Raw genomic sequence first — 14,411 nt, 5'->3', positions numbered from 1 at the left:
TTATTTTGTACCTTCTGTAGCTTAACGATATTGGCTTTGTCATTTCAGTGCATCCCTTCACAATACGCAGACCAGCCACAAGATGGAGACATTTCCACGACGCCTGTTTCCACTGAAGTGTGTCAAATCCAACGCTTGGTTTTAATGTGCCATATCGCCCCCGTTTCTGGATTTGACCTGCATTCATTGGATTTAAGGAGCCAAACGAGCCACAATTGGCCGTCTTTCGGCACCCGCAAATTATAGATGAATAGACGAGATGAGCAATCCAAACATTTATTAAAGACAAATTGGTGAGACACAGTATGAAGTGACCAATATAAAATACAAACATCTCTTAGAAAATAGGGCCTTGGCCCTTGTCACAGACACGACATCGACATCTGAACCCGCTTTCAGATGCAATACAAAAAGAGGTCATGAAAAAGACAACAGGTAACTTTACTCCAGTTTGGTAAAATACATTCTAGAACAGGGACAGTTCTACACAGTAGGGGAAAACATTTTCACTGTTAAATTGGTCAATATTTAAGGCACTGCAAAACGCACTTATTCTCTGATTTAATGACATTGAAAATCCCAGGCACAGAAGCCATTGCACTGAGTTGTGAGGTGAGAAAAAATCACATGACCTGCAGCCGCCAAGGTGTGTCGTCATCAGTAATATGACGTCGCACCACATGATAAGCTCCCAAGTAGGTCAGTTACAAGCGCCCAAATGACTTTTTTGGGGAAAGTCTGATGGAAACCTTGCATCTCAAAAAACTAACATTGTGTCATCAAAAATCACCTGCCTATTTTCAACGCTGGCCAGTAACACTGGTCAACAGGAAATTTTAATCCGAGATGGCTTTGTGTCCCTCAATATTTTCTTTCAATGATTTCCAAGTCTTGACATTTTTTTCAGCACATCAGGTTTTTGAGATACTTTGGTTGACTTTTTTTAAAGCTTGCACAATTCTGATTTTACTAAGCATTAATTACAACCATGATGTTTCAGGCAAAAAAAAATCCACCTGCTGATCCTTATCCTTAATTCATGAATATTAACATTACATATGAAAACCTTGGGAACCAGAGCAAAAAAAAATCTCTACAAAGGTTTACTTGCATCTCTGATTAAAAAACAAAAACTTTACACCCATGAGGGAACTGACCAATAGTATCGATTTATAAAAATGTAAATTGACCATAATTTGGCAGGGGGTTTTGGCCTCCCACCAGTGGTGTTCTCCCACAAAACATGAAATAACTACATGGCAAGTTATTGTCTTTAGCAGGCAACTCTTGACTTTTCTCAACTCACACTGCAACAAACAAAACTCAACCTAATTTATGGCAGCAATTGTTCAAAAAGCTGCCAAGCGATACGGTACATACATGATTTGCTGCACTTGATTTTAGCCCGTTTTGAACCTTTTATTCTCACATTATTCATGTGATGTGATTTATTGTGTAACTACATCACACTGTACTGTTGACTTTTTGTCCATTTTGCTTGGCATCGCAAATGAGAATCTGTTGTCAATTGCCTTACCAGGATAAAAACTTAGATTACTAAAATCCTACTAGCACTCCATTAAATAGCTTCCACATCAGTATGCATCCGCTTTGTTTGAACGCGCAAATCTTTAGGAAATCAGGCCCATAGATTCTCTGTCGAAGTGTTAAGGGCTCCCTATTTGTGTCCCAATTTGTGGCGGTGACCCCTGCTGTCGTGTCATTTGTCTTCTTCAACAGTGAGCCATCCTTTCTTGTAGTCAATGAGCAGCTCCAGGTAGTACTTCCACTCGGGCTCGCTGTCATAGCGCACCTCAAAGATGGTCTTCAGGGGGTTGCTGTGAGCCTCGTGGACCCGCATCACCTCCCCTCGGTACCACACCTCAGACTTGTCATCCTCCTCGTATAGGTGTCGGATCCTCTTGCCCACCAGGTCCGGGTAAGTAAGTCTCAATGCCCCACTTGCGCGACGCACAGCCGAGCGTAGAACCCAGCGGCGCCTGCGCTCGGCACTGTGGCAGGCCGACAGGTAGGGACAGTACTTGATTTTCAAAAGTGATCTCGTCTTTCGCTTTCGCGAGCCGCTGAGGGGACGCAGGCTTCGGCTCGTGCTTCCCGTGCGCTGCCACCTGACGTTCACGCATCTACGCTCGGCCTCCTTGCTTTTCAGCTTGACGAACATTCCCGAACTCTTGTGGGACGCCAGCTGGAATGCAGCCGAGAAACTGGAAGATTTCTCTGGTTCAACATCGCTATTGGCAAAGTTGTCTGAAGTTAAAGGGTGAGTCCAGGAATCATCTGCGGGTAAAGCATCTTCACTGCTGGTTGTCTTGTCCGATTCTCTTTCAGCGTGCTTTTGTGTGTTATTGTCTTCGTCGTCAGACAAGCCGTCGTCCAGAAAGAGGCGCCTGGAACTGCTCTTCACCCTGCTTTTTGCCTTGGTAACGCTCCTCTCGTGAGATTTGGCTTTGGTGTCCTCTGCTGGTGAAGAGCTGCTACTGATGTTCCAGCCTTCCCAAGTCTCTACGTCTACTCCTGAAACAGAGCAAGCGGGAAACCCTTCAGGGGGAAAAAACAAAAAAAATAGATTAGTCATATGAGCGTGTGGGGTGTTGGGGTGGGGATGGGGGTGGGGGTTAGTGTGTTAGTCAGGGTTAAACATTGTTCCTTCCACAAGAGGTTCCGTGTTCAAGTCAAAGTGAAGGATGAAATTCAATGTCGTGTATCAACAAAAAGGAGGTCATCCAGATTCTGACTATGTTTGGATTTAGCAGAAGCGAAACAAATGACAACTTGAGCTGGTCACCCTCGGCACAGAGAAGCCAAAGTGATTTTCCACGTTCAATTTAACGAGGGCCACATCTAAAAACACCCAACAATGGAAACATTGTTGAAAGAGTATCTTGACCCCACAAAGTCGAGCAGCTGGTATGTCAAAAACAATAGAGAATACAATTTAGCAAATAAAGTGCCAGCAAAAGTTGACCAAATTGGATGGGCTCACCACATTTCGGCTTTTAGAAGCCTTTAGCAGAACATTGTGCTGTGGTGTCGAGGAACTGGGGGTTTAATTTAGTTTCCAGGTGAATTGAGTTACTCAAGAGTCCTGGCTTTCAATGTTGCTACTTTATCAGGTCTGGATGACCACATGCCACATTTTTAGTTCACCCTTCCGAGTTTAAAAAGTCACGATGGCTGACGACCAGACCAGGGTGCATCCCACCTCTCACCCAAAAGCTAGCTCGCATAGCCTCCAAGACAAGCACTACAGGAAATGGACAAATGGTTTGAAAAATACACAGCTCTGATTGAAAAAGCCAGCAGCCTGGTCCGAGATGAAGGACACTTGAGTGATGTGTTCAAAGCTTGTTTCTACATTCAGAATAGGGAGGTGCATGATTCTGCCAATTACGTGCAACCCTTATTGATCACGTTGAATCAAAACATGAATTCATTGTTCCTTTTTTTCCAAAGTTAATTAACTGAGAAGCGCTGTCTCAATGATGACAGTTGAGCTGTCTGTTAGCATGCTCACTGCTGGTTGAATGGAGGGATTCTACCATTTTTGCATTCAGGGCCAGGGGGATTGCTCATAAAAAAAAAATACGGACCGATCATGGTGTGGGGTGTGCTATTGAAAACAGTAAGTTTTACCGTTTAATGACTGAAAATCCTTGAATGTTGCCCCACCATTTCTGTGATTATGACGTCAAATACAACAATATCCAACTAGGAAGCGACAGAGTAGTTAGCAGGTTAGCTAAAACGAATTTAGAGATTTGTTTCTTAATACGTTCTACTGAACACGTGAAGAGACTGCCAAATGATTTTTGGCCACGACCGAAATGGTGCTATTGCTCCCCCCACAATATAAAAATAAGCACGTCTGTTCGTAATGCAAGTTACTGAGGCTCTCAATTCGACTGTCTCACTGCAATGGGGAAACACTATAGGACCCTATATTAGGCTTTGAGTCTCCACATAGAATACACTGCGCTGTAACATAAACAGGGTGCGATGGTCAGGGAAGAAGCAGATGGGCCCCAAAGGAGAGGAAACATACAGAAACAAGGAGAGCGTGTGGAAGTTTGCAGAAGCTGTTGGCAATATCAGCGCCGCATTCACTGACGACTGCGCACATGCATTTCGGCAACAGAGACTTTGCTTTCTCGTCACAAAATCTGAAGGTCCATATTTTCTTTGGAATAATATGTTCAACGTGCTCCAACAAATGAGCTTCCTTGCTCGTAACGGAAAAAGGAAGGAAGGTGTGGTGGGATTAGTTGACACCATAAAAATTAAGTATATACCTGGGTAGTCTTTTGGACATCAGGTGATGTTGAGTCTGTAAAAAAATAAATGGCATTTTATTTGGAATATTAATGGCGTCTGCCAGTGGAGCAGAAATTTGTCAGTGCTTAGATAACAAACCACCGTTCAACTAAGTGGAACCAAATGAAAGTCATTAGGGTGTTCAACAAAGAACGCATTCTTTTTCACCGCAAGAGGAGTCTGGAAACACTGGTTCAAAAAGTTGCCTTTGGTGTGGTTGCACAATACACAAAGGCAACAACCAACTGATGCAACAGTAACCCAGCATTCTTTCTGAGACTTGTAGCATTGGAATGAGTTTATTGGTTTGATTTAAATGTACCAAATTTGGACTATATTTCATGTTTGCTACAGTATACCCCGCCTTCCATCACAAGGTTACGTTCCAGGTCATCTCGGCAATGGGTGAAATCCGCCAAATAGAAACGCCAGATCTAAATATTCACAAGCCATATTTTTATGCCATTCACGGCACTTCCATTTTTGAGGGTGTTTCAACAAATACACTTTCAAACACTAAGTACACTACTCACAAAAAGTTAGGGATATTTGGCTTTCGGGTGACATTTCAGGACGAGCCTAAAATGCATTCAAACCTTTTCAGATGAACTTTAATGTGACCTTCTCGAAGCTTTTAAAAGCACATGTCCAACTGTGAAATGTTTTGGTACTTTTTGCACAAGTTGCCTAACGAGGAGCTTCACGGCAAAATTCACAACAGGCGTTTGATCCTTGAATCCTCCAATGAACGTCCTAACACTCGCCCTCGTCACGCTGTTCACATTTTGACATCATGAGAGCAAGACGACGCCTACCACTGGATCAATAGTACCTTGCCCATTGTGATGCTTCAAACAGGACGTTCGCAGACGGAAGTGGCCACTGAGCTTATAGTGTCATCGGCAAGTTGCAATCGAGATGCAGAGTTCATTCAGTGATTGTGCACCTATATGAACAACATGCATCTAATTTCACCTTCATGGACGACAATGCTCCAGCTCATCGAGGTCTCATTATCAGAGAAAGGCTATTGGAGACCGGTGTACCTCAAATGGCCTGCACCTTCACCAGACCTGAATTCCATTGAAAACCTGCTGGATCAGCTGAGTCGCCGTGTGCTCGAACCTCTGCACATCAGAACCTCAATGACCTGAGGGCTGCCCTTCAAGAAGAATGGGATGCCATGCCTCAGCAGACAATAAGTCGACTTCTAAGCAGCACGATGTGTCATTGTCAAGCTGTAATTGATGCTCAAGGGCACATGACGAGTTATTGTGACGTTGATATTTTTTTGTTGTGGTGTACCCATCATTAACTTCTGTTTCAATGAATTGTTAGAGACGAGGAATTCACCAGTGCATACTTAAACTACTTTCATGATTTGATATCACTGTAGCGTGAACCTTTTACATTTTCCATAAATTTCACCTGAAAGCCAAATATCCCCAACTTTTTGTGAGCAATGTATATGAGCAATGGATAACACAAATATATTGTACAAAAAATGAACCAATCCTATCCAAGCTGACCAACTCACAATATACATCTGTAATGCCCTAAAATGATCCGTTACGTCGGCTTAAAAAGCAGGATTACAGAGGATGACTTTGAATAATTTTCATTTAAAAAATAGGCCGTGCTGATAACTCGTCTTTCAAATTTCCACCATCTCAAAATAAAAGTAAATTGTGTGCTGCCATCTCGTGCTCAATAGTTAAATTACACCCAAAATAAACAAGAGTTATTAAGTGTACAATAAATACATTTATATCTCAAATGAAATAGTGAGACCGCAAACCTGGAAACAGTGATTTGTTGGGGTTCGGTGGCTTACTGTGTCCAACTAGCAAGCAATCTGTCACTTTCCAACGCCGCCTCAATGCTAACTATATCGGACATATAAAAGTCGACATGGCACAATTTGAAAGAGGCCGGGTTTGCGGGTTTTTCTCTATACACTGTTATGAAACTGAAAAAAAAAAACTTGACTTGAACCATGCAGTAAAAATCCAGCCTCAGACAAATCACAGCTTGACACCTGGAAGTTCCCAAATATGGTTTGTTGACAAAGATGTTAAGATCCAAAGACATTAAGTGCACTCACCCAGGTGCTTGCAGACACTGGAGTAATACAAGAGGTTGATGACATCGGCGTAGACGTCGGGCAAGTGTTTGAGCGACATCAGCCTCCTGAGTCGCGACGAGCAGGGTTTGTGAAGCTGGGTGAGGAGCTTCTCCTCGGAGAGGGTCGTGGGCCGCAGTTCCACCTTGTGTTCTTGCAGGACTTGGTCGATGAAGGTGCCCGGCACCACGGGGAAAAGGATTTCTTTCACCACGAGCATAGGGAGAAACACCGCCCCCGTTCTCATGACGTGTGGAAAAGGGCAGCGCTCATATGCGATGTATTCCCTCAACCTGTCCAGCACCTCCTGAAGAGCAGAACAGATCTCCTGATTGAGCCACTTGTCCCTGGCTTGAATCCCCAACATGCAGGAAACTTTCTGGACTTTGGTTGACGAGGATTCCGCCAGTCCCAGCTGAGACAGCCAGGTTCGGAGCTCTTGCTCTGAAGTGGCAGACACACATTTGGATATCTGCTTGCAGAGGGCGCGATGCAGCTCTAAGAAATGCTTACGAACAGATCTTCGTTTCCTTGGTGTTGTTTCATCCTGAATTTGCACGGGTGTTTCTTGTTGTTCAGCTGGATGACAGACGTTCTGATCGGGGAGACGGATATTGCTGGTGGAGCTAAGCTTTAAGCACTCAGTTGGAATGGTTTTGGGATCAAATTTGAGTTTCTGTGGTTGCGGTGGACTGAAAGGTTTCGGCTCAGTGTTGGTTTCCTGCTCCTCCGTTGCGCTGGCGTTACCCGGAGAGGAGATTGGCGGTTTGGGGCTCTCTGAAGAAATGTTGACCTCGACCGGTGAAGGTTTCCATTCAAGATTCTCGGGTTCACATATCTGAGTGACTAGCATGGATTTGGTGTCTGACAGAGTTGCATCTTCGGGTTCAAGTTTGATTTGATCCTGTGTTGGGCTACGAGCGGCCTCACTACGAGCGTCACATGTGTACGATTGATTTATCTTTTCAATTTTGATCTTTGCGGGTTCAATCATTTGGACTTGAGACCTCTCTGGACTCATACAAGCGGGTGGTCTCACTGGACTAGGTGTTATTTTTTTAAGGGGTGTTGTGGCTTCGACTTTACAATGTTCAGACAACTCTTTCCCTCTCTGAGGTTCGACGTCTGAAACGAACACTCCAGGAGGTTTTAGGTGTTCTCCGTCATGTGCCAGGCTAAACACACTGTCAATAACCGGCATTTGAGGAGACTCCTCTTGATTTCCTTTGAGGGCCTCCTCAATTTCCAACTTTTGTCGCTTTGTAAGCGAGTCACTTTCATGTGAATCCGGCGCCTCTTCTTTGATTTTTATAAGTGATGGGGAACGTCGCTTCAGACTGTCTTCGAGAACACAATCGGCAAAGCTGCACGGAGCTCCGTTGGGTTTACTACCTGATGCAAGGACTGTTTCAAATTCTGGCCTGTTGATTAAGGGTGCATAGAGGCAATCGGGCGTTTGTTTGGGGGATTGCGGAAGCCGCGTCTTGGGGGAAGCTGGGAGGTCTTTGGGATGTTTGGAGCACGTACGCTGACCTCCATACAAAGAATAGTCCAGCGGTCTCTCTTGAGTCAAGCCAGACGGCGAAAGGACCGGTTGATCCATCTGATGATCAAGTTGACTGGTGATGGAAGGATACAGCCTGCTAATTTGAAAGTGGGCAGGCAACACGGAATGACCTGCAGGTCGTGTCGGACCGATGGGGTCCATCCGCGGCAAAGCAGGGGGGGCGTCCAATGCTCCGACATGCTGGTTGATGTTGCTCTTTTGAATTCCGGCTGCGGTGGGTAAACGTTTGTCCGTTGGCGACACGCTGATTCTGTGAGAAGGCAGCCCAGGCGGCGCACGCTGCCTCTCAACGTTTCGGACTTGACTTACATGAAAACCAGGATGCGCATAACACGGATAGCCGAAGCCCTGCACAAAGGAGTGATTTGCTTGCGCTTCAGTGCTGTGCAAAAACAAAGGGATGTCGCCGTAAAGCGTTGGAGGGAATGCATAATGCTCCCGAGGGGTCGGGATGGCGCTTTTCCGAACGGCAACGTCTTCTTTCTGCTCACCGCCAACATCCGGGCAGTGTGTTCTGCTTTCTACCTCCACGTTGGCCTGCGAGTAGTAAAACATTGGGCGCTTTGTTGGATGACCATATTTGGACACGGGAGAACATTCTTGATAAAGCTCTGAGGTCATATGCTCATATGTTGCATGGGAGGGGTGAAGGCCTGCGTAGCCTCTGGGGGGAGGCTGTAAATGTCGGCTTTGCTCACTTAAAGATGTGAGCATGGGAAGAGGGGGCATGCGGGGGTAGCCGCAACAGCGAGGCTCCATTCGAGTCGGCCTTCCTCTGTTCAAGCTTTCTGCGGTCATCCGCTTGACTTGTTCTTCACCGGGATCCAACTGTAAACTTTGCAGTTTCTCTTGTGCAATTCGCTGGATGGCTGATCTCTGGTTGCGGTAAGCCTCCCCGGGAGTCCAGTCATGCTCGATTTCAGCAGGGGCTGCCGTCTGACCGTGCTCCAAGCTGTACCGATGTCCCATCATGCAACTCAGATCATGGCAGCAAGGTTTATGGACATACAGAGCTTTTGGAATCGCCAGATAAACAGGATTGTCAGAGAGAGATGAATGGTCGCCGCCCGTTTTCATCCCGGGCGCCTGATGTATCGGACTTCCTGCGTCCAGCAGAGACGCGCTTGAGTTAGTCCAAGGTGTTGTAAACTCTGCTGCGTCCTTTTCTCGGGGGTTGTAGGAAACATGGGCCCCACCGTAATGGAACATCGGCTTGACAATAAAGCCAGACATGTCTGATGACTTTGACAGTCCAGCAAATGCCACGGTTTCGTCAAATAAAGGCATCGTGGCTTAAAAACGGCGTCGACTTTCACTGGTTGCTCATCTTGTTGTCAGGCTTTGATGGTGTGACGCCAAGCCTAAGAGAATAACACAGGTGTAAGCACATGTGATATACTTGGGGCCTAGATGAAACAGGAGCGGTACTTTGTGCAATTCGGCAGATCGCGACTGCTCTTGCTTCAAGCTATTCAGTTGTTATTCCGATTAAAATATGCACGGTAAGTGCAAAACGAGCTCGCTATCAAAACCACTCTGCAATCAACCCGTAAGCGTCTCTCCTACAAGGGCGTTCTGTCCTTGTGCAGTCACAGCACATACACTATGAATGCCTGAGTTGGCGGCTCGCTGTGACTTTGGAATCTAATCAATTTGAAATTACTTAAGAAAAAAAAGGGGGGGGGGGTCCAAGAAAGGAAAAATTCCAAGAAAGGAACATTTTCTGAGTAAATATGTGTCACAGATGACAGCTTGTAATCGTGTCTGAAAATTAGTTATGTGAGCCCTGACATTCTGATCCTGTGCGCTGAGGTTCAGGAGCAAACATTTTACATTAACCAGTGATCAATTTAATATTCTACTATCTTGCTATTATTTTGTAAACTGAAATTGATGTCAAAGTGGCCTTTGGCTCACATTAGGAATGCCATGTGACCAAACCCAGAAAACAGGAGCGCCGTGACTGAGACAATGTGTCATTTCCAGTTGACAGCAGGGGAGCGGTGCCACAAAAAATGCCAGCCTCCTTAAATGGCTGAAATCGGCTGTATTCATCATCTTTATTCTTATTCCACCTAGCCAACATGAATCAGAATACCATTTAGACGAGTCACGCTGATCATATTATTGCCAAGAAAATGTGGGACTTGACTTCTATTGTAAGGCCTGCTTCATCTTAAAGTCATGACCCGTGCACTCCGTTTTAAGCAACTACACTTTTGACTTATCAGTCTAGCGGAATTGTGCTTTTAAATAAAGAATTTTATGTTGACCAGATTGTTCGTTTATCATTTACCAGTCACTACTGCCTAAAAATATGGGCAGTGTTGTGTCTGATTTCTTTGAATCGTTTATTAAAACCTCAGTTAATCCACTTGCATTAGTTAAATAATGAGCCGTGCGCCCCCAGCTTTCAGAGTGACCATAAATCTCAAGTAAGGCAAATTGCACAGACAGAATATTTTCCAGAGAAAACAAAATGGGACATTAAGACAGATGACCACTTCGGGGCTCGAATCGTATGATAATCATGATATAAGCCTGAATGTCATGTAGAGGGAGAGGGGTGGTGGGGGGTGTGGGGGAGAGAGAGAGAGAGAGAGAGAGAGAGAGCTCTAAAAATACAGATATGTTCTTTACCTTTTAACAACTCTTTATTGTAAATGTAAGACCAATGTCTGCTTTTAAAAAGTAAAATCCAACCTTGAATTCAAGTGATTTTTTAAAAATTTATTTAAAAAAAAACCCACACACATCAAGACATATTTTATATCGAATCATGTATGCCACAGTTTAGCCACAGACACACACATTAAACATGCCAAATGCTCCATTACTCAGGATACAAAAATTACATAAAGACAACAACATACATAAAGCGTTAAAAACAATTACCACATACCAGTGGTGTCGCTGACATTTTCCACTTTAGCTCCAATAGTTTTAAGTAGTCCTCTGTCTTTTCTGGTTACTTCAACGGTTATTCTTTGTTGCTGTTATTGCTCTTTCAATTATTTTTTTCCCCAGGTAATTACATCTATTTTAAAATGACAGGTTTGTGACTGCCCAATCCAGTTTTAATGAATAAAAACAAGAATGTGAAAAGACGTGTTTTTTTTTCCATCTCTGACCAAACTGCTTTTATTGAGGTAAGTTGTTGCCATTCTACATCAGTACTTTGCTATGGTCTCAAATGCAGAATTTTGGTCGCGTGCCTTTTTCTATGCCAACAGAGCCACAAAGGTGCACTCAAGTGCAAGATGTTCAAACTCAAGCCACACAATTCCACCTTTAATGTGCAAGTGCAACATTGCAGGTGCATAACAGCAACTATTATTTAGCCGTCCTGTTATCTGGAGAAGTATGCGTGTTTCTGGTGATTAAAAAAAAACCAGGACCGACACTGACACTTTTTACCTCGTGTAACTAACTTTATGGTTTGATACGCGCGTCAAGTCGCGACGCTTTGCACCGTGTCACGTGACACCACTTCAACAGTTACACCACAGGAAACCAGTTGAACTTCTTTAATGGAAAGGAATTAATCGTATAAGGTTAGCGTGTACACTTGCATGTGGTTTCTTTTGTAGGCATTTTCTTTCCTCCTCACGAAACACAAAGTCGTGACATGTTGCGGTCTTAACTTGGAAAAACACGTTGCATTACTTTGAGCGTAGAGTAAAAAAACGTGGTTCTAAACATACTCACGATGACAGGCGGTTAATGGACAAAAACGTAACTAAACGTGCAATTACGTTTGAGTATTAGTGTTGTTTGCCCGCCTCCGACTGTTATCCTTCGCGAAATTATGACGAAGTTACATATCAATGCAATGTTTCTTTACCTCGAGCTGAGATGTCACGCGGCACTTTCGACAAAAAAAAAAAAGAAAACTCCCATGTGAGATAAGTCCAAAATAGGGGGGAGAAACATTTGGTTTGCCAGCAGCTCAAAGGGAGGAATATCCCCAAAATATCCGGTGGAAGAAAATATTACAAATAAATAATTATAAAATTAAAACGTAGCCAGACCCTTGTTGTGGTGGTGTGGTCTGCCCGAAAAGACTTTCCCGCGCCCTGCGGATGTCCACGCGTTCTTTTTTTTTTTCTGTTGTGAGAAGTGAACAGAGTGAGGACGGAGACAAAGGGAGGAGGCAGAACATGAAGGATGGTCTGTGATCAATAGGCGGAGTTTTGTTTTGCACACGTAATCATCAGAGGGAACTTTGATGCAATTGTGATTTTTGAAACGCTTTCAGTCTTTCATCTTGTCCTTAATTCTTTAGAGTTCAGTAACATCATGCAGAACTTCATGTTATGTTTTGTTGTGCTTTGTTTCAGGGACTCAGTGGTGACGGGGGCTTCTGTTACAGGGTGTACGTTACATGGCCTCTCATATGTGAGAACATCCAAGTCACATCACAACTGTACTTCAATAATCATTCAATTAAAATGCATTCAAGTTAAATAACATTGGTAACAAAATAATTGTTTGGAAATCAAACGGACTGAAAAGACTGAATGCAAATGCATTTAACTTAAAGGTCAAATGTGAAGTAATTTTCGAAAATCCCAAGCGAAATATTTTTGTCACAATTAATTAAAGCATGAAAAAATATACATTTTGTCAATTTGACAAAGTAATCTTTTTCCCAAAGTGAGATCTGACGCATCAACCCCGGAAGTGTGCTATTTTTAATGCACTGCATGTTTGCACTGTGGTTGAGAGGAAAGAAATTTCATTTGTGCTCTTTGTTGTACATAGAGCATATTTGACAAAAAAAAAAAACAAAAAAACGGACTTGACTCGACTCAGATAGGGATGCCGATTACATTGATCGTAATTGGCCGGTCGATTGCCAGGGGAGTGTCGGTTGAGCCCATGGCATGAACCAATTCACAAGCCCACAGTTTTGTACTATTGATAAACAGCAGTGAATGAGTTGGGGAAAAAAAAAACCCACATGCATGCAATGGTGCTATCTGCATTGTTAGATTCCAAATTGTTTTGTCCACACTAAACTTAATAAAAAGTATAAAAATGAGAGGGCCAAATAAGCCAAGTACAGTAAGCATTTTTTTCTGCACGATGTTGCTTTCGAAATGTCTTTGCCTCATCTGCTAGTGTGCTATTGCTACACCTAAGAAAGGAAATGTGGAGCGGCATTTTTGGCCCATTGATGAAAACAAGTCCCATCCAAGACCGTTCTCCAACATAATTGATGATCTTTTGGACGAGTGCTTGTGGCTCGCTATCAGCACTGTTGCAATCCTTGGCTGATTCCATTCAGTGAAAGTCCTCAAACAGGAACAAAAATGGACACAAGTTGATTTGTGCTGTTTGGGTTCATCCAATTATGCAAGCTACACCAACATACAGTACATTTGTTGTCTTCCTAGAAGCACGTTTGTTGTTCCTCTTTCTTTGCTTTATTTGCAAGGAGCTCACAGTTGTAAGATAACATTCAACATGTATTGTTTCTTCTTCCTATCTTATCTATGTGCCCCTCCCCATCTAGATACACCTCTCCGTAGTGCCCCTAGTGGATCTCACGCTGTGTCGAAAGCCAAAGAATAAAAATGTGTTTTCAGATGAGTTTTAACCCTTTGATGCACCCTGTAACCTGATAACATGATAAGATGCCCACTGTAGTAACCGCTGTCCCTGAAAGGGTTAAAGATGGACAAGGGGAGGGGGGGGGGGCTTGCCTAATGTTTGACAGAAGTTCATTCCAAAGCGGGGGCTGGCAATAAAATACCCTTGAGGCCCTCTGAGGCTCCGCTTAGTCCTTTGCACCTCCAGTAGAATCTAGTAGTCCATTGGCCTGAGGTGTTTCGAGGTGGAGGAGTTCAGACAGGGTAAGGTGGGGCCAGACCATTTCAACATTTTAAAAAAAAAAAAAAAAGCATCTTAAATCCCTAATCCACTTGATTCTAATTCCTTGAGATGATGAATTTGGGATTTTCTTGATGAAATCATCATTGATGAAATATTTCACAGCGCACGCATGTCACAAAGCTTTATATTTAAAAACCTCTTTTAAGGTGATGTCACATAGAACTGGGAAGAGATCCTATGTACTTATATTTATGGACGTCATTCCGTTGTTCAGGTTGCAATCGCTTGAATGTGAGCTACAGAAAGAAGAGCTCAAGTCTTAAATGTTAGCTTAGCACCCGCACTTGACAGCGCGGCAGACATACAAACCACGATCTTAAATTCTATCACTTGTTTATTTACCCTCCGAATGACTTCATACAAGGCTCCACTTGCATCATACTACCTCATCTCATCTCATCTCTGAGTTGGGATTTTCATTGACGCTCGAGCCCCAAAGGACTGCCGCAGTTCGGTCTAGACGCGTCCCTGGCTCCCCTCAGTCATTGCGGC

At 43.7% G+C, this 14,411-nt stretch overlaps 1 protein-coding gene and 1 long non-coding RNA gene across 6 annotated transcripts; both read right to left on the bottom strand.

The window, feature by feature from the left end:
- Nucleotides 1-262: 262 nt before the first annotated feature.
- cunh15orf39 (chromosome unknown C15orf39 homolog) lies at nt 263-12,161 on the bottom strand. Of its 5 annotated transcripts, none has more exons than XM_019875893.1 (4): nt 11,866-12,161; nt 6,437-9,382; nt 2,165-2,535; nt 263-2,131 (listed from the first exon to the last, which is right to left on the bottom strand). In XM_019875893.1, exons 2-4 carry the CDS (start codon nt 9,306-9,308, stop codon nt 1,721-1,723), a joined length of 3,654 nt encoding a protein of 1,217 aa, XP_019731452.1. In that variant the 5' UTR covers nt 9,309-9,382; nt 11,866-12,161; the 3' UTR covers nt 263-1,720. The 5 variants fall into 5 exon arrangements, with proteins under 5 accessions (XP_019731452.1, XP_019731448.1, XP_019731450.1 ...); XM_019875889.1 differs by having other exon boundaries at nt 263-1,664; nt 1,697-2,535; nt 11,866-12,160; XM_019875891.1 differs by having other exon boundaries at nt 263-1,667; nt 1,700-2,535; nt 11,866-12,160.
- Nucleotides 12,162-13,095: 934 nt separating this feature from the next.
- Nucleotides 13,096-14,405, bottom strand: LOC109519413 (uncharacterized). The gene is made up of 3 exons (XR_002168960.1): nt 14,305-14,405; nt 14,103-14,155; nt 13,096-13,319 (listed from the first exon to the last, which is right to left on the bottom strand). It is a non-coding gene; the product is annotated as an uncharacterized LOC109519413 (long non-coding RNA).
- Between the last annotated feature and the right edge of the window lie 6 nt (nt 14,406-14,411).

Source organism: Hippocampus comes, unplaced genomic scaffold (genome assembly GCF_001891065.2).
Source record: "Hippocampus comes isolate QL1 unplaced genomic scaffold, H_comes_QL1_v1.1 scaffold142, whole genome shotgun sequence".
Lineage (NCBI taxonomy): Eukaryota > Metazoa > Chordata > Actinopteri > Syngnathiformes > Syngnathidae > Hippocampus > Hippocampus comes.
The sequence above is the reverse complement of the archived record's forward strand: the minus strand, read 5'-3'. Positions and strand labels throughout refer to the sequence as shown.

Coding starts and splice junctions, on each gene's coding strand:
- cunh15orf39 (XM_019875888.1), bottom strand. CDS start 9,308: ATGCCTTTATTTGACGAAACCGTGGCATTTGCTGGACTGTCAAAGTCA. Junction 2,536..6,436: donor CAGTGTCTGCAAGCACCTGG/GTGAGTGCACTT, acceptor GCTCTGTTTCAG/GAGTAGACGTAGAGACTTGG.